Raw genomic sequence first — 21006 nt, forward strand, 5'->3', positions numbered from 1 at the left:
AAAAGAAAAAGTTTTTATTTTTAGAAAACAAAGAGAATTATTTTCTTATTTTTTAAGATTCTAATTACTTTCTCAATTTAAATTAAAATCACACAAATATTAGAATTTAAAAATTAAGAAATTATATTACTTTCCATCATGACACACAAATGTGACCTTGACTTTTTGTATACAAGCACACTAATTATAATTAATTCATAGGATAAATTAATTTAACTCAGTAAATATATTCGATTAAAAAAATCAAATGCGATTGACGTTGGTAGTAGACGAAATTTCAAATCTTGGTAAATTGTCATAAAAAACCTTTATTAAATTGGATTTTTTTAAAAATTTTGATATCTTTAACTCAGGCGAATCGAATTGCAACACGACAGGGTTAGCGCGTGGCGTATCTTGATTGACTTTCTTCGGTGAAATCTTTGCCCTAGGAGCCTCTCTCTCTCAAATCGGCCGTGAGCCACCGCCTCCGACGCCGGCAAACTACTTCGCATCTCTCTATCTGTTCATACGGCTTCGATTAACACCACTTTTCCTTTCATTCTCAGGTATCGTGAAGCTCAATTGCTCTATTCTGTCATTCGATTACCAAGTGTATGATCTTTATGTATACATTTTTTTCAATTCTTTCCGTTTTTTAGGTAAAAATGGAACCTATGGACATTGTTGGCCGAACGAAAGAGGATGCTTCGCTTCCTAAAGGTTTCCCCTTTCCCCTTTCACCTGTAGCATTTCAATTTTGCCCCAAATTTTCATGATTATATATGTAAAATCTTGGTTGTTCGAAGATGAGTTATGGATCTACATCTGTTCAAGAATTATGATTAACATTTAATCCAAGTTACTGATTGCTAGCAAAGGATGTCAAAATTTAGTTTGGAATATGAAGTTCTGCCCAGGTTTCTTAGTGAAGCAATTCTTCTGACTACTTTCCACAATGGAAAAATTCTTGAAATGGATGAAAATAGGAATTGGCCTCACTAAATGCCTTCGCTTCTTCAAGTGTGACTTGAAAAAGGTTGTGTCTTGACATTAACTCACGCATTTGACCCATTTTCGGAAGTTAAAAAAAGCTCACATTTGGAAGGAAAATTCTGGCATTCACCCATTTCAAGAAAAAGGCCTTTCCACAACAATCTTCTTGTTATTTTTTTGTTTCTGAGCAAATTAATTGATGTCCATGACTCAGTCATTTATTTGCCAGTAAATAACAACTACAATTCCTTTTCAGCGACGATGACAAAAATCATCAAGGAGATGTTACCTCCAGATGTTCGTGTTGCTAGAGATGCTCAGGATCTTTTAATTGAGTGCTGTGTAGGTATGTGCCTTGACTCTTTCTTATTTATCTGTAATTCTTACCTATGCTAATCAGGACGACTCTCCCATTTATATTATATTAGCCCATACAGGCTGTAAAATCAGTAACTATCTGTTTACCTTTTATTGTGAATTGCAGGAGTAGCCTGGTTGTGCATGTTTATCAATTTCTGAATGATTCTAATTGAATTTGCTGGTTATGAATATGTAATTCTCTATATAGTATTGATATGGTGGAATTTCAGTGTCTCCTGTGTACAGACATAAAACTCTAATGATGGACATCGAGGAAGTTTTAGTTGTGTATATAATTAGGTGGATTACATCATTACACTACCTTTCCAAGAAAAATTTCATGTTAAGGCCATAATGAAGTACTAGTCTGATCATTACCACACCTAATATGCAAATCAGATAATTTAGTAACTATCCAAGTGGCTTATATATAAAGTGAATACTCTTATGTATAATACTTTCTGCAATTTATGTAACTTTATTACTTTGTTGGGATTGGGGGTGTTGCTCCTTCTTGCGACTCATAAGGAAGGAGCTTAAGCGAAAGGCAGAGGAGCCAGTTTGATTCTGGATACCAATAGAAGTGCAAATTTGATTTTAGGAGACCATTTTGATAAAGTGAGATGTTATTAGCTTGTGAACTAAGTGGAGTTGAGAGAGTGAAGGATGATGACAATATAACTTTTCAAATCCCTAAACCCCAAAGCCTTCAAATCTTATCAACTATTTTTTTCTTAAATAATTCAAATATAATTAATGTTTGTCTCCCTTCAAATAGTAAAAAAACAAAGTCTAAATCAATAACTTTTTCATCCCTCCAAAATTAATAAAGTTCCAGCTCTTCTCCTCTTCTCAAGAAACTTAATTATTCCTTCTTCAATTATCCTACTCTTCTCAATTAGTTATTCCTTCTTCTTGGACTCAAATTGTTCGTCAATGTCGCAGGAGAAGAAGAACCCACATCTGTTAGTGCGCCCCCATTCGTGGGACCCATGCCCCACAGCCTTTCTCCCTTCAAATCTGATCAGAATCCCTTCAAACTGTCAAAAATATTGCCAAAATTAATAACTCTCACATTCCTCCAAAATAATAACTTTCCAGCTCTTCTCCTTTTCTCAAGAAAATTAATTGTTCCTTCTTCAACTATTCTACTCTTCCCAATTAATGATTCCTTCTTCTTCAACTCAAATTATCCGTGAATTTCGCAGGAGAAGAACCCGCATCTGTTAATGCGCCCCCATTTGTGGGACACATGCCCCGTAGCCCATCTCCTTGATTTTTACCTAATTGCTCCGATGCGCCCCACAGTACTCAACACCGCATGCATGGGTCAAATAATTAATCACCCAACAGAAATAACCATATTTGGGGACTTTTGGACTGAAGTCTAAATGTCCAATTGATTTTACTAGGCTGAAGAGAACCAATGAATTTGACGCAATTAACAATGTGCTGCAAGCTTAAATATGCAGCTAACTAGCACCATTATGATTTAAACCATAGGCATTTAGATATATCCTTAATAGCTTCTACAATTTGAGGTGCCGACTTGTTCTGTTACAGATATCGTAAGGTCCTCATCATATGCATTTTAAATGCCTTCAGAATAGTCTCACCCATTGGGGGCAGGACTCATTCAGTTTATTACTCCCTTCATTTCTTGTTAGTAGCAGTGTTGTTAGGGTCGCGGGGCGCCCCGGGGCGATGAGGGGGGACCCCGGGTCGCGAGGTGATGGGTCGACGGGGCGAGAGACCCACGAATCGGGGCGCCAGAATAGCCGAATGATGATTATATTTGTGTATCTTTTATAAGTTTGTTGTTTGAATGTTTATCACATCAAATAAATCTACATACATCATTACTCCATATTAAAAAAAGAAGATTAGACGAAAAATATAAATTTTTAAGCAACATAACATAACTAAATAACTGAATTTTATTATGAAAAATCATCAAAGTTCCAAAAAAAGTTGCAAAACATAAAATAATTAACTAAATAATATCACCATCACTCAGAGGTAAGTCCTCTTCTCCTTCATCGGATACAACCAAATTAATATCTTCATTGTCATCTTCATTATTCACAAGAGTATAAGCACGCATAGAGCTTGAGGCTTGTTCTCTTGTGCTCGTGCTACCTCTAGTATGGTACATTGCTTCCGACGCTCCAGAAGCTCTACCATCGTTTAATTTTGGGAAATTGTTTATAATTCCTATGTTCAAAATTTTAGTAAAAAAAAGATGAATAGCAAACTTTAGAGATTTGAGTTCTTTTTCCACTAATCCCTAATTCCCTACCATAAGAGTAAAAGTTCATTGATTTGAAATAATATTGTAGAAAGTGAAAAAAATGAGAAAAAATGATTAAAAGTTCATTGATTTGAAATAATATTGTAGAAAGTGAAAAAAATGAGAAAAAATGATTTCTATAATTTAAATTTATTTCAAACACCGCATCACTATATATCCACACTACTAAATTTTATTACTGCAATAAACACTGTGAATGTAATAACTATTTTATTTATATTGCATAGTTAATGTTTATGTTATTAGTAAAGCGTACTAACGGAATAAGTATTTATTTACTTTTAAAATTTGAAAAAATAGACAATTTACTAACATTATTTCTATTATCAGGAATTTTCAATTCCATAACATAGATAAAAGAATTGATTATTTTGATTAGTCATTCTCATTTCCATAACATAGATAAAAGAATTCATTACTTGTGTTGAATAAGTATACTAAATCAGTGGAGCCGAGTGATTGACGGAGATCGTGAAATAATTATCCACTGCAAAGCGGTGTAGGTGAGCCATTTCCCAATCAGCTCTGTATATAGGTGAAAGCGCCCAACGTTTATCCACACTCACATCAATTTCTCGTTTCCATCAAACCGCCAATTGTTTCTGCTTCTACCTCCTCGCTTCCCGTAAAAAAAAGTGAATGGATGCCTTTGTTTCTCAATTAGGCTCCACGGCGACCCAGCCGACCCAGGCGCTCCACGGCGACCCAGCCGACCCAGGCGCGCCCCACCGTCGCTCCACGGATCTCGCACGACCCCGCCGCATCGGGGCGATGTCGGTCTCGACCTTTGCGACCCGCGACCCAAGCGCGCTCGGGGCGCGATTTTAACAACACTGCTTAGTAGAGGCATTTCTTTTTGACACGGAGATTAAGAAAGAGATGTTCAGTGTGTCAAGTGATGAGATAATAAAGTACGAGAGAGAATAAAGTAATAAGTGATTAGAGAATAAAGTATGAGAGAGATTAGAGAATAAAGTAGTAGAAAGAAAATATGTTAAAATTTTCCAAGGTCCTTATTTTATGGAAATGACTATTATGATGGAACATCCCAAAAAGGAAATACGACTCTATTGACACAGAACGGAGGGAGTATTTCACAAGGTCCTTATTTTATGGATTTCGTATACCTAGAATTGTGATTATGACATTATGTTTTGGGTCTATTAATCCATTACCTTTCTTGTACACCGCATGCAATACCCCTTCACAGCTCAACCTCTTGACTCGCTCATTTGTATATAAATCTACTATTTTATTCTTAAAGATTGTGGATTTGTTTAATGTTTTTTGTATTTTCTTTTGGATGTTACCAGCTATAGATCATTGCTTATTAGTATTACTGATGTAAACGCCATTGAGCTCCTAACTTTCTGCTGAATAGAGTGGATTTTATTATTTTCTGTTCAGTCCCTGTCTAATAGAAATGTCCTCGACAGATCTGATGGTAAAATCATTTTTTGCAGAGTTCATCAACCTTATTTCATCTGAATCCAATGATGTCTGTAACAGAGAGGATAAAAGAACAATTGCACCAGAACATGTGCTGAAGGCCTTAGAGGTTTTTGATCCTTACACAATAATCTTCTGTCACTTTTCTTCTTCCTCATCATATTATGAACATGTTTAAGCTGCTTTAATGCAATATTTAAGAGGTTTTTTTGTTGGAATATTTATTTTGATTGTGTAATTCTGTGTTTTTAATTTGTTATAGCGGTCAAATGTTTTTGGGCTGAAAAAATTACATAGTAGTTGATAAACTCATGCTAGCATATGGAAAAGACTAGTTGTATTATATTTTAATTCTACCTCGCTGTTGAATAAAAATTGTATACTGCTGCGACCGCAGAACCCAAAAATAGTATCAGGAGAGGAAACTGAGGAATGTCTTAATTCTATCTTTCTTTTTGTAAGGTGTACACAAGATAAGTAATACTGTTCCATTACAGAAAAATTGTCTAAAAATATGGAATTGTCTTTTGAGCACAAATTCTCATGAAATAGAAGTAAAGCAAAATAAAGTAAAGTCTTGCTTGGATCAATATCATGTCTGATGTTTCTTATAAAATTTAAAATCCCTGTTAGAAATAGAATAAGGATATCTAAAGGGTCTGCTATATTTAACTCGAGTTTCTATTTTCTAAGAGCTTTCTTCTGATTATAATGTCCATACTACCTTGTTACCAATTTGATATTCTAGTAGTGACTAGTGATACTCATATTTCCATTCTTCTTCCTTTTAATTTTGGCTGCCCAAGACTTTACTCTTTCTGCTTCTGAATTGGTTATAGCTCAGACTGTCAGAATCTAGGAATTTTTTTCCGAGAACTTATATAGGTTTGTTATAGAACTATACCATTCTATGAAATTTCTTGATGATAGTAATAGGAAATAAAAGGACTCGGAGGACCACCGGGGTTAAAGGTTTTAAAAAGTTTGGAACCCTGTAAAATGTAGATTCATGTATTAAGATACTCCACAAGAGTATAATTTTACATGAGAATATCGCAAAATGTGGTAGGATTGACCTGATAGGCTTTTATTCTGGGATCTCTCTTAATTTTATACTCCCTGGTCCCCACTAATTGTCCCATTTCACTTTTACTATATTTGGTAAGTGGACCTTATATTCCGCTAACTCATTCCAGTCACAATTATTAGAAAACTAAATATAATAGTTGGACTCACATTCCACTAATTTTTCCTCCCAATTTTCTTAACAAAGTCAAACAATTTCTTATAATCCGAACTGGTTAAGAATGGGACAATTAATAGGGACCGAAGGAAGTATTGAATGTTCCATTTGTTCTTGTTACAATGATGTCTTCCCTTTCAATTTGTGACTTGTGAGCAAGTAACAAGGAGGTTGTTTTCGGTTGAATTGATCATTTGTGGGGTGCTGACCCCATCCCCCCCTATTGTCTTTTGCTTTCCCTTTGTTCTTTCTAAATAGTAAATACACATGTAGAACTTCTGATATTGTGAATTTAAAGTGCTCATTAGTTATTCTGACCCTATTTAGCTGTTAATGGCTGTTGGAATTTTTGTTTCAGGTTCTTGGATTCGCGGAGTATAGAGAAGAAGTTTGTGCTGCATATGAGCAACACAAGGTTGAGACCATAGTAAGCACTACTCTCTCTCTCTCTACTGGCTGGTTTTTTACATATAACAAGAGGAAGATAGATAATTATGAAACCCAATGTTTGCTTCAAAAGACAAAGCCTTGATAGAGCAACGACTCAGCATCTATGAACCACATAATGTGATTCTGCATTACATGTAGTGTGACGTGACACAAAAAGATAAGCATAACATATAGTATTAATTTGTTAGATCCATCCATATAACCAATAAACTAAATATATGTAATATATATATATGGTACAGATATCTTTATACATCCTAGCAAACATTCTAGCCAAACATATCAGGTCTTATCATATTATGTAGTGCCTAGCAAACTGCCCCACATGCATAAGAAAATTCCAAATCCAGAATGATATCGTTGCACCTTTAATATACCTTGGTATGCTTTTCTATGTCCCTTGAATTCTTCGTACTTCTTTTTATTCGTAGCATGGTAGCTAACTGTTGATGGGTACAGGACACCGTGAGAAGTGGGAAATGGAGCAGCGGAGCTGAAATGACTGAAGAAGAAGCATTGGCAGAGCAGCAGCGCATGTTTGCTGAGGCACGTGCTAGGATGAACGGAGGTGCCCCAGCTCCCAAGCAGTCGGATCCCGACACCCAAGCAAATGCTAACAGCTAACTCATTTGGTTTCTCCGATCACTTAGTAGGCTAGGACGCTCTTCTCTCAGGACCCCGTCTTTCTTCTCGTATTGTGTACAAAATGTTTATGGGAGTAACGTTGTGTCTCAGTTTCAGCTAGTACTCAGTCTACTGTATCTATGCACAGATTTATCTGTAATTAAAATTGTTTCTCTAGATTGATTTCTATAACTCATTGTAGAGAATGAAGAGTTTAAAAACTTAAAATTTTATTGAAAAATAACAAGATTTAAGTTGGGAAGATCAATGATCGGGATTTGCAATGATCCAAGACAACATAGGAAAAAGAAATAAGTAACATGTTCTTGTCAAAGCCAAATCAAATAAAAGTCTTGATGCGATTTCCAAGTTGTATGCTAGCGGGGAATGAATTAAATAAATGTGTTAATAAGTTAATTCTAGGCAGTGGGAGCATCTTGTCTTCCCCTTTTATCTCTCTTGTTCAAACAAGTGTTCAAATTTGAAAAAGAAAATAAAGAAAAATATTAAACTAGTATTGTGTAGAGAAAAAAGAATTTAAAACAAGAATCAGTTTCATGAACTGTAAATGTATATTAGTTTTACCAACTGATACCACGTACTAAAGGAGCCATCTCTTTGCATTATTTGCCCCTTTGATCTGCTAGGCTGCTCTTTGTAACTAAACTAACCATTTGCACTACTATATCTATTGAAAATGATTCAAATGATAATGCATCATTATTTAAGAACAGACGATCATTTTCAGCCTTTCTTGCAAAAAATTACACCACCTTCAATTTCAGAACGAATACATTGACTTCAAGTGCAACGACTTCTCATTCTTACAAAAAAACGAACCTCTTTATCTATATCTTGTGGTGGACGATCATAGGGCACATGTGAGGATAGATTTTCCATGCATGCTTCCATTCAGGAACAAAGGTTTTGAGCAAGCAAGTGCAAAATACCAACTTAAGTAATCCGAACACAAGTGAGAGTTCAATGACTCGATAACCTAAGGGTTGCTCCACAAGATTCACCCGAGGATACACATGAGGGCATATTTTCCATGCATGTTTTACTAAAAATAATTCTATGTTCCTAAAATCTCCCCAAGTTACGCAACATAACTAACTACATAAGATGAACCTGCTTTTTCAGGACATTAGGTAGAGGAAATATTGAGCCGATGTTAAAATTGGCAATGGAAGGGCTCCGAGAAATGCAGCATCCAGATTCGTACATTGTGTCCTGTGGCACCATACATTAACAATTACAAAAGCTACTACTGCTACTGATAAATTAGAAACACTTACACTAGTTTTTGAGTCACTAGTTACAAAAAGAAAACCTAAATTCTCCAATAACTTAGCAGCGTAGAGATTAAATAGTACAAAAGGTAAGGGGAGATAGAGCAATGTAGTTACAAAATCTTCTTCTTGCACCACAGTTTGTACAACCACCTTCTCCGCCCCCACTTCCACCAGACTGGTAATTGTTTTTCCAATCTCTTCTTTTTCTTCAGTTTGCCTGCACCTCAATTTCAAAGTATAAGTCATCAGAATCTCATACATCAATCACAAATGCTCGATTGTAATTTCTACAGATAAAAAGTTGTAAATATTTGTTTCGATTTTCACAGAATGAAAACCCCATCTAGTGTCTTGAAATAGAAGAACCAATCCAAGTAAATGAGCAAAGAGTTGTATCCTAGTGACCACAATCTCTCGACCAAATCAAACTCACAACACAGGATTGAAAGGTTTGTTATTGATTTCTCAAGGATCAAAGCAGTAGTTCTTTCATTTTAGTGGAAGATATGGAAGGCAGAGATCATTGCATAGTCTGATGGCCATACATCAGGCAAGTTGGCTCAAACCACAAGGCACAAGCAACCCAAAGCCCTCACAGAAAAAGGTAATTTCAATCCTAAAGAAGGAACTTAAAGAAGCATCCGATCCCGGATGATAGTTCAAACCTATAAATGTTGCTTTCTTACCCATGCACAGTGCAATTAAATATTTATTTTTTGTCCCAATTTCTTTGTTATTGTATCATCACATGTGTAACATTTTGAAGTTTCTGTAATCCACCATTCTTTACACCAAAACATATATATTTCACAAAAACTTCACAATAAGGACTCGGATGTTCCACTTATTAGACATTCTAGAGAAACAAAAGTAGTTGGGAAAAACGTTAGGCAGCATCAGTTATATCCCTTAATTAATGAAACATAATTTTTCCAGTAAGTGATATATAAATTTGATAGTTCACGAAGGAAACATGGAAGGTCTGAGCCACTTGAACAGTAGGATTAAGTTTAAGAAGTGAATGAAAGAGTCGAGGAAAGATATACTAACTTTTGTCTTCCAGGGTATACCATCCCCATTCTGATTGCAACTTTGTAAATTTGGATTCTAGTGAAGACCAATAGTTCAATTGAATCTTTAGAACTTCAAGAACAGCTCGAACTCCAGCCTTACTAGGTATAACTTGCACCACATTCTGCTTTGGACTTTCTCCAAGTAGGACCTAAATGAACAACAAACTGAGTGAGCAAAATGACAGTACATTAAAAGAATAAATGTCAGTGTCTATGATAATATAAATAAAGAAAACTAAGATTAATCATAAAAGGCACAAATGATATTTGCAGATAGAAAACCAAGCCAACAAATAAATATATCAACAGGTATATGAGTGTACACAATCAGCCGTACATAAAAAGCTGAAACAAACTTCAACTTATATTCAAATTTGAGAATCTATATCACTACTGCACTTCACCAATTGAAATAATAAAATACTCCCTCCGTCTAAAAATAGGAATTTTTTAAACGGCATGGGTTTTAATGCAAAATTGGTATAGTATGTGAGAGATAGAAAGAAAAGTGTGTTAGCGGAAAATGAGTCTCACCTAATTAGAGAGAAAGAAATTTCCTAAAAAGGAACGTTTCTATTTTTAGGGGACGGACCTAAAAGGAAAGAACAAATACTATGTACAAACACTTGAAATATATTGGGGCCATATGTAGATAAGTTTTTTAATAACTCAAGCTCAACCATGGGGAGGAGATAGGTGCTCATCAATACAGAGTCAAGACGTTATTCTAATGGTATCCAGAACCAGAAGAGACAGTTATCAGAGTAAGAGATCATCGACCAATGTATTACCTCAATAACTGCAGTTGCTGATGATGATATTGACCGAAGATTATAGCTGCAAAGGATATGGTTTCATGAGCAAGTCTATGATGGTATAAGAATGTTCTTATATAGGAACAGAGAAGTCTACAGACAGGAGGTGTAGGACAAAACAAAATAGTTCAATACACAAAAAGGAAATTCAAGGAAACGATAAGGATGATACTCAATTGAGATGAAGAAGTCAGTAACAAACCCTCCCTCAAGGATGACCAGTACTTTTCCACCAGATAGGGCACAGCACATCTGTGTCATCTGTGCATAGCCAGCAGGAGTAACCTTACAGAAGAATGTGAACAAAATGAGAGGAAGTGAAAAAAAAATACATATATCGTGTGAAATGAGAAGCATCAGTTAACTTGGGAGTTGGGATATTAAGACTTCATGCAGTCTATGCCTTTTCTAGATCAAAAAATTAGTCTACTGAATAAATATTTGCTCATGCAAGATACAACCTCCAAACTAAACAATTTAAAGAGCCTTTAAGGTTTGTTTATATTGCACTATGATTATTTCCCAAAAAGTAACAAAATAAAATTTTCAATGTAGAAATAACTATACATCGCATCCACCAAGCGGGTCACCCCGTGCAGCATCAAATCCAGCAGAAATTATCGTAAAATCTGGGTCAAACTCAGCAGCTGCATAGAGCAAAACTTACTACATTCAGATACAAGTTAATCATCGCCTTTATGTATATTAACAACTACTGTACAAGTTAAATATATATGCCACAGGTTGGGAGCTACCAAAAAAACACTCATTTTCATTGTCTGCACAAGTCAATACTTTTAATACTCCCTCCGTTCCATGTTAATAGAGGCATTTCTTTTCGGCACGGAGTTTAAGAATAGTGTGTTAAATGGATGGTGAAAAAGTAAGAGAGATGTAGAGTGAATAAAGTAAAAGAGAGAATTACTTTTTGCCAAGTATAGAAATGATTCAATTAACTTAACTTCCCAAAATAGAAAAATGACTCTATTAACATGGAACGGAGGGAGTACTAAAATTTTAAGCCCCATCATGCACATAACAGCTTAGAAAAGTGAGTGGGTTTTCATAAGAATCCAATCAGAAAAGAAATTCAAAGGATATATGATGATTTTAAATTGAAAGTTGCTTGCAGAAAAGCATCATCATGCGACAATCACAGACGACAGAAAACAATGTATCAACTATCAAGCAGCCTACACGCCTATTACATTTGGGTAAACTACTGTGTTATCTATCATCCATGGTGTGCATGCATGTAAGATAAAATTTGGCCAAGTCAATAGTGACTCAAGCAACCAACACACCTCCGTAGCTCGAAGAAAGTATTAAGCATATTTTGTTTGCACAGGCCTTGCCTTCAATCAAGTTGAAATTGACAGGCATCGACTACAAGTCCATACTATGAAATAGCATTGAATCACATAGTTCAAAAAGTACACAACAGGGTCAAGATTCCGTAACCTATAGGAAGCACAACATGCTGAAATGCAAAAACATAGTCATTGTCACCAACTCCTCCGCGACCCCATGGGATATTTACACAATATCCCTCAGCACCCATTGATCCAATCTGCAAAAGTATATATGAGTCCCAGACTACTCATGGATCTAATTTTTACCTGAATAAGTATTTCATATAGAGTGAAACAATGGAGACTAACTGAGCAAGGGCAACAATCATGTGCACTGAAACAACTCCATTACATTCCTTTTTGCCAACATGAACCTGACTATATTGTACTTCAGTGGGTTGACTACTTCCACAATTAATTAAGGCAAGGTGGTTCTAGGTTGAACAACTAAAAGGAGTTTTTCGGAAATCTATTTAGTAAGATTGCAGTTTCTTTGCACATCTATATAACTTGCATTTCCACACCGATTCAATATCAGTTACGAATGGATATATTTCCTTTCCGTAACATATGAAATAGGTTACTGACTCTAACATCAATAAGAGGAAAGTTATACTGTTTTCCTTCAGCCTTCACAAACACAAATAAAAGTTACAGTAACAATGGATAATATTTCCGTTAAGACATAATTCTTGTCTGTGGGGTGCATAGCACCAGGTGCTATAGAAAAAAGAGTAAAGCTACACGTGTGACCACATTTTTCGCAGAGCATGGAAACAGAAGATCCTGGTTAGGAGAATAACAACCAAGACATGACATTGCTAACAAACCATGCCCAATGATGACAATATGAACCCCTATTCATTCTCTGTGGTAAAGGTATTGACAAACAAAGTTTATAAGGAAAATGAGGATATTAACTGCTGACAATCTGTAGTATATGGAAATCATGAGCTAAACTTATGTTATACTATTATATAAGCTCTCCACTTTCATGATCCAGAACATGGCTAGGAAGGAGTCAAAAAAATATAGGGCCTAAAATGCTTCAGTATTTTTTTTTCCACAGAATTTATAGTGCACGTCCAATAGTAAATACATCAAACCAATCACAGGAGAGGTATGAAATGTATAATTCTATAAATACAGGTATCGTGGAGAAATACATAAAAGAACATTAGGGAGAGTGAAATAGGCCAGAAAAATTATGCGACAACTTAAGGCACTTGTCATGAACAGTAATACTATATTTATATGTATTACACTACCTCATAAGCAGATCCAGTACCAGGATAGAACTTTCCACCTTCATGCCTATGCAAAGATATATACAAAACCTACAAAACACACATACAGTCAAACAAAAAGGTTCCTTACGTAATATACAAGTAAAAGAACTGCAAAATGGAAACAGAGGGATAACATTTCAGTTTTTAGTTGCTCAATATGTATGGCATAGTTCATTTAGAATTCCCCAAGTATTAGAGAATGTGGCATCACAGTGACATAACACAACCATTCTGTTGAATGTGAACTGTAAGATAAAAAGCAACTTCTAGGAAGTTGAGTTGTTTCAGTCAAATGGATAGGAAGGGAATCAGATTTCATAAAACAGAGAAACAACCTAAAACAGAAAGTACCACAAAACAAGAATCATACGGAAGGTGAATAGAGGTCAAATAAAAAAAGAGAAACAAATTTAGGGGGGAGGAGAAAAACTCTGGCAGGTTAAGAGAGCAAAACAAAAATCTCTTGAATCAGAGGGAAAAACATGAACTACATTGATAAATAACAATCAACTCGATCAAAATAATAGAACGAATAAACATAAATAATTTCTACCGCATCCAAAAGCTAACAGTTCAAAAGTCTCAAAAATAAATTTGTAATTTAAATAACAAATGATTCATTCAATCGGAAACAAAAAAATAACAATTTAAAGTCTCAATCAAAAAAAATTCACAATATGACCCTCTAATACACTTTGCATATATGTGAAACTAACTAAAGAACGGTTCTCCATATTTAAGTCTATTTGGGAAATAAAGGTTTTCAAAATAGCTGCAAAGAATTCCATCTGAATGAAATGAAGACTTGATGCTCTATCTGGAAGTTGGTAAATCAGCCTCGAGAGATCAAGCTAGTTGCTTAAAAGAAAATTTCTCTACTTGTACATGCATAAGCAGCATTTGTATGTGAGAGCAACATCAAAAGATTCAACAATATGAATATGTTACTTATCTATGTCCTACAGGCCTTTTGTTCCTTCAAATTCTCATCAATTGGTAAACACACATTGATTTTTTAAGCTACTATGGTCTCTGTATATTTTATTTGTCCCCGTATTTCTATTCCTTGCAAACCATCAGAAGCTACTAATATGGTTATAATACCCCCTCCTCCTGGCAGTCCGAAGAACCATGAAATTATGTGCATGGAATTGGAGTATAGCTATCAATTGTTAACCAACCTTAGTGGGTTAGATGAAATTGCTGTTCTAAAAAAATATATTTGATCTACCTAACGAAAAGTGTATGCAAAATGAAATAGGTATAATCAAAAGTAATTTTAACCAATCAACCACTGATGTTTGACACTTGTTTATTTATAGGCTCTAAAACATTCGAGAATTCTTATAAACAAATTTGAGCATGTGATTACATGGTGTTACAGTGTCCAGCCACCGACACCCAACTAAATAAAAACAAAAACGAGACAAATGAGAGAATCCATCATGAACAGGATCATGGGTTCAGCGATGGATTTTTTTGCATAGATATATAATAATGAGAACCAGGGAAGATAACCAAATTCTCTCCGGAGTTAGGACCAGAATACTAGAAAAAAAGGGAGTAGAATGGGTGCTTAAAAAAAGAAATGCAAGACTTCAAAGTTTAAATAACTAAATTTAGAATCACACACAAGCAAAGAACAATCTGAAACAACAGACGAACCAACAAATACCAGCTACATCAAGTTGAGTATCAGGAAGAAAAAAATCGTCAGTTATTGGACTTTAGAGTTCAATGCCTCTAAAATTTAGTAGTTATAATAGTTGAAAAGCATCAATCAATACAGAAGCCCATCAGTCCATGAAATCTCACCGATTTATCTTTGTCAAATATCTCTTGTGTGCCGTTGCCATGATGTACATCCTGCGAGATGATAATATGAATAGTTAGGAAAACCTTGTTGCAAAGTTAACCTTCAGACAAGAACAAGGTATTGTAATTACCCAGTCAATGATTAAAACCTTCTTAGCTCCTGCATTCTTAGCTGCTGACACAGCAAGTGCTGCATTATTGTGAAGGCAAAAACCCATTGCATGTTTAACTCCAGCATGATGACCAGGAGGACGAACCTAATTCATTGAAGATGGAGTGGTGAACAGTGAGTTTGTAATGCTAGTCTAGTAGTCTATTTCACCTATTATGATAAGCTTTTGTCTAAGCTAAATTTCTTAAACGAGATTCCTAAAAGTCTAAATGTTTTCTTACCAAAGCAAATCCATTTTTGGCACGTCCAGACCATATAGCTGAAGCAAGATCAAAACATAAGCCTGCAGCAAGCCTGGCGGCAGTTGCTGAATACTGATTTGCATATGTATCAGGTGTGAAGTAGCTGCAGACATTAAAATGAAACAAACCCCATTTCTATTTTAAGAAAAGAAAAATGAACATTACACCTTAAACATGAAACATATAAGCATATGGACCGAGAAATCATTAACTGCAACAGGTAGGCTTACCTAGAGAAAACACGGCTAGTGATTTCAACAGCTTCAACATTCTCGACGGAGTGGACCTAATGTCTCAAAAATGGAATATGTATTAACAATACAAGCATACTCTCTGTTCCAAACACGTGAAAAATAATCACTCTTAATTCCTTTGCAAATTTTTGTTCCATTTTTTGACAAGAAGCAAAAGGTTTTATTAGAAGAAAGATGACATCATAGTTAAAGATACAACTCCAATCTCCAGAAACAGAAGAAAAAGAAACAAACATACAAACTCTCTTCATTATCATAAATTTTGAATTCAAGATCCACCAAACCAACTCTGGACTTTACTTATCTTGTACTTCTCTAAGGATTCTACTTGATCCCTAAAATTTCACCAATTCCTTTCTTGTCACCAACAAACAGCTCGAACAATAACAACCCGTAGTATTTCACCCATTTTAAAAATGAGATAGCCAAACTAAGCCATAAACAAGTCACTGACTGAATGTGCCAGGACCCATTGTATGCCCATTCATTCAACAATCAACAGCAGCATGACATAGGGGAGAAGTTGCAATGTAGAATACATGATCTAGGTCTTCAGATTGATTCCTACATAAGACTTACCACCAGTTTGGAAACAGAGGAATATGCAAGAACCAGCTATATAAACATCTCACTCAAGCAACTTACCCAACATCAATAACCATGGAAAGAACTTGAATTTTCTAAGAATGAAAACCAGGTCCTGGCAACATCCTGATGAACACCTTCCAATTGCCTCAGCAAGGAGCACAATTCTTGCAGAAGTACATTTTTATATTTTTTTATTCATTGTTTTAATGAATTCAGCACTAGATTTATCCCTCTGGTGTGAACTTAGGAAGTTAAGTTAAGAAACTTTACATGTGTGAAATCCAGAAAAACCACAAAGTACCAAATTATGACTTCTAGCAGCAAAGTAGGTCATGACCAAATAGTATCTGGCCACTCTATCTTACCTTAAGGAGCTCTGCTTGAGTAATTTCCCTTGCTGAGATTGGGTGGCACCTTCCTGGAAATATACCTGCATGTTCAGGGAGAATAGATGCACCAAACTTCATGTCAATCACTCAACCAAAGAATTAAAGGGGTCCGTGACACTATAACATGACAGCTAGATATTGAAGCATTGTTCTTTTGTTAAGAGATGAAGGGTTCAAGGGTTCAAGGGTATCAGTAATTCTAAGAAACCTTTAGTCGCAAGACTGGCAGCAATAGCTCGAATTCGATCAGGCCTCTCAGGATGGGGATGAGACTTCATTACAACCTTTACATTGCAAAAGAAACAGTGGAAAGAAGTTCAGATCCAATCAAAAAGATTGTCGTTGATATCTGGTTACTGTCTGCCACAGGAAACGGAGAGGATCATGCTTGAAGAACCAAATTATCAGTATGCACATATACGAATGTTGGGGATTGTTACTTAAATATATTCAATACAGAGGGGGAGGGTGAAGTGAAACATTTACTTTATGTCGCAGCTTTATTTCTGAATGATAGATAACATGGTATCAATGCGCGGAGAAATAGGTAAAGGGGGCAAACTACCATACTTCTTCGTGAAGGAGCATTCTCTCGTCAAAGCCTATGGCAGTAGGGTTATCTGATGCAATACTTTGCACTAGAGGATCTATACATGTTCAGAAGCAAATGAAACAATTAATTTTCAACCACTGTGAAGTGTGAACAATGAAACTGGCCAATTTGAAAGAGAGCATAAATCTCGACTAACCACATTGTGAGCTTTGTTGACAGGTATGTAACACAACAAAATTATTTGTAGCAATCAACTAAAATTCTAATATTCTTACATTAAAAATTCATTGTAGCAATAAATAAACAAAGAAGCCTGAAAACAAATAATTTAGTTTAGCTCTCTCAGTGGTAAAAATAGAAAATCCATGAGGTATAGTTGACGAGAACAGACTAAAGCAAAAGTAGGAATAGACAAATTACTGTGAAATACAGTTGCAGACAGGACTAGAAAAAATGGCTGACTCATAACTCTAGCTCATCTTAGCTTTCATTTTATCTAGGGTATGGGGCAACAAGTACAAAACTCAAAGTTTTCTTAGCCTAAAGGGCATCAACACCGAATAAATCTCATTGGGTTTTCATAATAGCATAAAGAGTGAACTAACTAAACAAATTGGATGGCCAGAAACTACATGAATCAAGGCCAGCCATCAGTTGGCCAGTGCCCAATGAACCATCTAAAACAACCTTTTACCCAGTGCAAGAGCATAATGGCACGATTTTCATGTACAGATCCCTGCTAGTAGATTACAAAGGCATGGTCAATTTAACTGTTAGATCAAACTCAAACCTTGTAGTACATCAGCTACATGTACACCATTCTCAGTAGCACCTTCTCGACATGAGGCGGAAGCCACAAATCCATGCTTTAGGATTCCAGATTCTCTATGTTCCCCACACACCTTTTGGATAAAATAATGCGACATAAGTAATAATGGAAAAAAAAGGTCACAAAACCAAAACAGGAAGCAACTTATGCCTACGTCGCAGTGAGAGTCACCCCCAATATTAAGCATAGTGCAATTTAGGCAAAACCACTTTGGAATTTCCATAACATCATGGGCTGGCAAGGCCGAAGGCTCCCAATCACTGTCCTCGTCCTCATCATCTTCAAAATCATATTGGCTGTTGTAGTACATCTCTTCTAGAGTCATATCACTCGTCCTCTTGCCGTTTTTCTGCATCATTAACTCCAAAATCACAATCAAAATGAAACATAGAACCACCGATTTCCACAAAACTCAAAATCGAAATGACACCTAAAAGCTAGGATAATACGAGGAATTGGCAGACATGAAACGGAAAGACGAAGAAGAAGAAGTAGAAGAGGCAGAGAAATGTACTTGTTCAGCAAAATGAGGTTGGCAGGAGTTGCTTGAGGCAGCTTCTGCGTGCATAACCGCATTGGAAGTGGGCGGCGGTGGCGCTGACTCCCCATTTCGAAGACGAGTTCCAATTTCTTCCTCTTTGAAACGACTCATTGAGGACTGTGGTAAGCCTTGAGATAGAGCGAGAGAGCAGCACAGCACAGTCGAGAAACGGGGGAATCGAGACGCTGTGGGAAGAACACTGAGAATACCTAGTTGTTGACGTAACGCTTTACATTTAATTTGCAGTTCTGCCCTCCATTTTTCCGGAAATTCTGTACACCCCCACACAAAATCAATAAATAATACTACTACTCCTGCTACTTCCGTCCTAATTCCTGACTAAGTTGACATCTCTTTTTAGAATATTTCAATTAAGTTTAGCCACTTAAAAAAATTCAATTATTTGTACTTTATTTTGTTACTTACTTTATTCTTTCTTTATCATCCATTCTTCTATTTTACCTTTCAACACAATTTCTTAATTTTTGTGTCAAAAAGTTTTGACTCAACTTGTCAAAAAGTTTTGATTCAACTTAATTGGGACGGAGAAGGTAGTATTCCCTCCGTACACAAAATTTTGTCATATTTTGACTAGATACGAGTTTTAAAAAATGTACTACATAGAAAGTGAGTTGAAAAAGTTTCGTACAATACGGTTCCTATTTTAAATTAATAAAATGAGTGTAAGAATGAGTTAGGGTATGTGGGTCCACTAGTAAAAAGACAAATTTTGTGCGATGAAATTATGTGACAAATTTTCAAACGGATGGAGTATTTGTTTATTTTACTAGTGTTTTCAAATTTTCTTACTAACTCTATGGAGTATAATTGATCGTTTAAATGAAAATTCATAATATAGGTGAATAAGGTTTATATGTCAAAAAAACAATTTCATATTGATTTAATAAATTACATAATTACTTACATTTTTAGACCATCTACTTTGCCACTTACATATTTGCAGTTCTCAAATTTTAAAATAGCACCACTTACATATTTGGAGTTCTCTTTAATTTCATTCGTTTCTCTAGCTTCTCATCTGTTGTTGAACTTGTTTCCATTTGGGGGAAATGGTTGCTTGACCAGCAGTTAAGATGTGACATTTATTTTTCTATGTCAATGGACTTCTCTATTAGATAGAAATTTAAAAGTTTGATTAGCAAGTAAACTTGAACTCAGGCCTTAGGCCTTGCCTTGATCTCTTTCAGACTAGCTCTCCTAAAATAGGGGGTTCCATTTGTCAAGCAAGCACTACAATCCAAGTTGCGGATTCTTTGCATACTGAAAAGCGAGAGAATCAATGTCGAAGCTTCTATTTCACTGCGGTCGCCACTTAACCTCCCTCTCACTTCATCACTCCATACGCGGCCGCCTCTATATACACACCCACAATTTCCGAGTTTTTTCAACCCACACCAATGGAGAAACCAAGCCGGATACGACGGGGTAATTCTTTCAACATTCCATAAGTGTACTGGATTTTTTTTATTCTAGCTTTGGGAGAGACGCATGACCCTCATGTGTCGCCCGTTAATGAAACGCATGACCGTGATGCGTTTTATAGGAAGACGCATGAAAGACATGCGTCGTTCAATATTTTTAAATTTTTTTGGAAGACGCATGACCCCGTTCAATATTTTTAAATTTTTTTAGAAGACGCATGAGGGTCATGCGTCTTCCAATAAAACGCATGAAAGACATGCGTCGCTTAATTTTTTTAATTTTTTTAGAAGACGCATGCGTCTCTATTTTAAACAAAACAGACGCGAAACAGAGGCAGTAGCTCATTCTGCGCGAGAGAAAGAGAGAAAGAGGCGATTTTCGGCGATTTCCCGTCATATTCCGATATATTTCGGTAAGTTTTCTTCAATCTTTCAACATTTATCCCTTATTCGGTGTTTATTGTATAATATTAGGGTTTCTAATAAATTTATCTTAAATTTACTAAATTAGGGTTTATAGAAAAAAATAGTCTCTAATTGTTGTTGGTTTGTATATTTTTTTTTCTAGAAATCATGCAAGTATTTGTGAGTTTATATTGAGGTGGTAGAATAGTTCAACTTCCTCAAGTGGGTATTGGTTATGATCCACCTCGTGCGAGAGCCTCCATCGTATTGAATTTGTGTGTTTCATTCTCTGAATTAGTTAGTTGCAATAATATGTGCTAAGATAAGAATAGATTCATATCAACACTCCATCGAAATATCAAGGAAGCATTGTCTCTTTGGTACCGGTATGAGTTATATATGTATTGGGGTTAACAGTGATGAAAGTGTTATGTTTATGTTCAATGAGGCTGGCGGGACTTGGAAAGAGGCCAAAACACGATTAGAATGCGGATCAAGTTATATGGAATGATAACCGAACCGGTCGGATCAGTTAGCAAA

At 35.7% G+C, this 21006-nt stretch overlaps 2 protein-coding genes across 3 annotated transcripts; one reads left to right on the forward strand and one right to left on the reverse strand.

Annotated features, from left to right (window-relative positions):
• The first annotated feature begins 358 nt into the window (after window positions 1–358).
• LOC121747393 (protein Dr1 homolog) lies at window positions 359–7589 on the forward strand. The gene is made up of 6 exons (XM_042141426.1): window positions 359–548; window positions 642–702; window positions 1232–1321; window positions 5110–5204; window positions 6697–6765; window positions 7248–7589. Exons 2-6 carry the CDS (start codon window positions 648–650, stop codon window positions 7410–7412), a joined length of 474 nt encoding a protein of 157 aa, XP_041997360.1. The 5' UTR covers window positions 359–548; window positions 642–647; the 3' UTR covers window positions 7413–7589.
• Window positions 7590–8166: 577 nt separating this feature from the next.
• LOC121747788 (histone deacetylase 15-like) lies at window positions 8167–18821 on the reverse strand. Of its 2 annotated transcripts, none has more exons than XM_042141906.1 (18): window positions 18593–18821; window positions 18233–18439; window positions 18040–18151; window positions 17267–17343; window positions 16905–16980; window positions 16673–16737; window positions 15696–15751; window positions 15445–15568; window positions 15183–15308; window positions 15052–15102; window positions 13216–13284; window positions 12057–12165; window positions 11163–11242; window positions 10798–10880; window positions 10572–10617; window positions 9758–9929; window positions 8822–8924; window positions 8167–8645 (listed from the first exon to the last, which is right to left on the reverse strand). In XM_042141906.1, exons 1-18 carry the CDS (start codon window positions 18728–18730, stop codon window positions 8552–8554), a joined length of 1788 nt encoding a protein of 595 aa, XP_041997840.1. In that variant the 5' UTR covers window positions 18731–18821; the 3' UTR covers window positions 8167–8551. The 2 variants fall into 2 exon arrangements, with proteins under 2 accessions (XP_041997840.1, XP_041997841.1); XM_042141907.1 differs by having other exon boundaries at window positions 18233–18427; window positions 18593–18820.
• Window positions 18822–21006: the final 2185 nt, after the last annotated feature.

The sequence above is a fragment of the Salvia splendens genome, chromosome 9 (assembly GCF_004379255.2).
Source record: "Salvia splendens isolate huo1 chromosome 9, SspV2, whole genome shotgun sequence".
Taxonomy (NCBI): domain Eukaryota; kingdom Viridiplantae; phylum Streptophyta; class Magnoliopsida; order Lamiales; family Lamiaceae; genus Salvia; species Salvia splendens.

Excerpts from the sequence above, each read along its gene's own strand:
- LOC121747393 (XM_042141426.1), top strand. The coding sequence starts at position 648 with ATGGAACCTATGGACATTGTTGGCCGAACGAAAGAGGATGCTTCGCTT. Across the intron at positions 703-1,231 it reads GGATGCTTCGCTTCCTAAAG|CGACGATGACAAAAATCATC; the intron begins GTTTCCCCTTTC and ends ATTCCTTTTCAG. Across the intron at positions 5,205-6,696 it reads ATGTGCTGAAGGCCTTAGAG|GTTCTTGGATTCGCGGAGTA; the intron begins GTTTTTGATCCT and ends TTTTTGTTTCAG.
- LOC121747788 (XM_042141906.1), bottom strand. The coding sequence starts at position 18,730 with ATGAGTCGTTTCAAAGAGGAAGAAATTGGAACTCGTCTTCGAAATGGG. Across the intron at positions 15,309-15,444 it reads CCAAAAATGGATTTGCTTTG|GTTCGTCCTCCTGGTCATCA; the intron begins GTAAGAAAACAT and ends TCAATGAATTAG. Across the intron at positions 10,881-11,162 it reads ACCCGCTTGGTGGATGCGAT|GTTACTCCTGCTGGCTATGC; the intron begins GTATAGTTATTT and ends TTCTTCTGTAAG.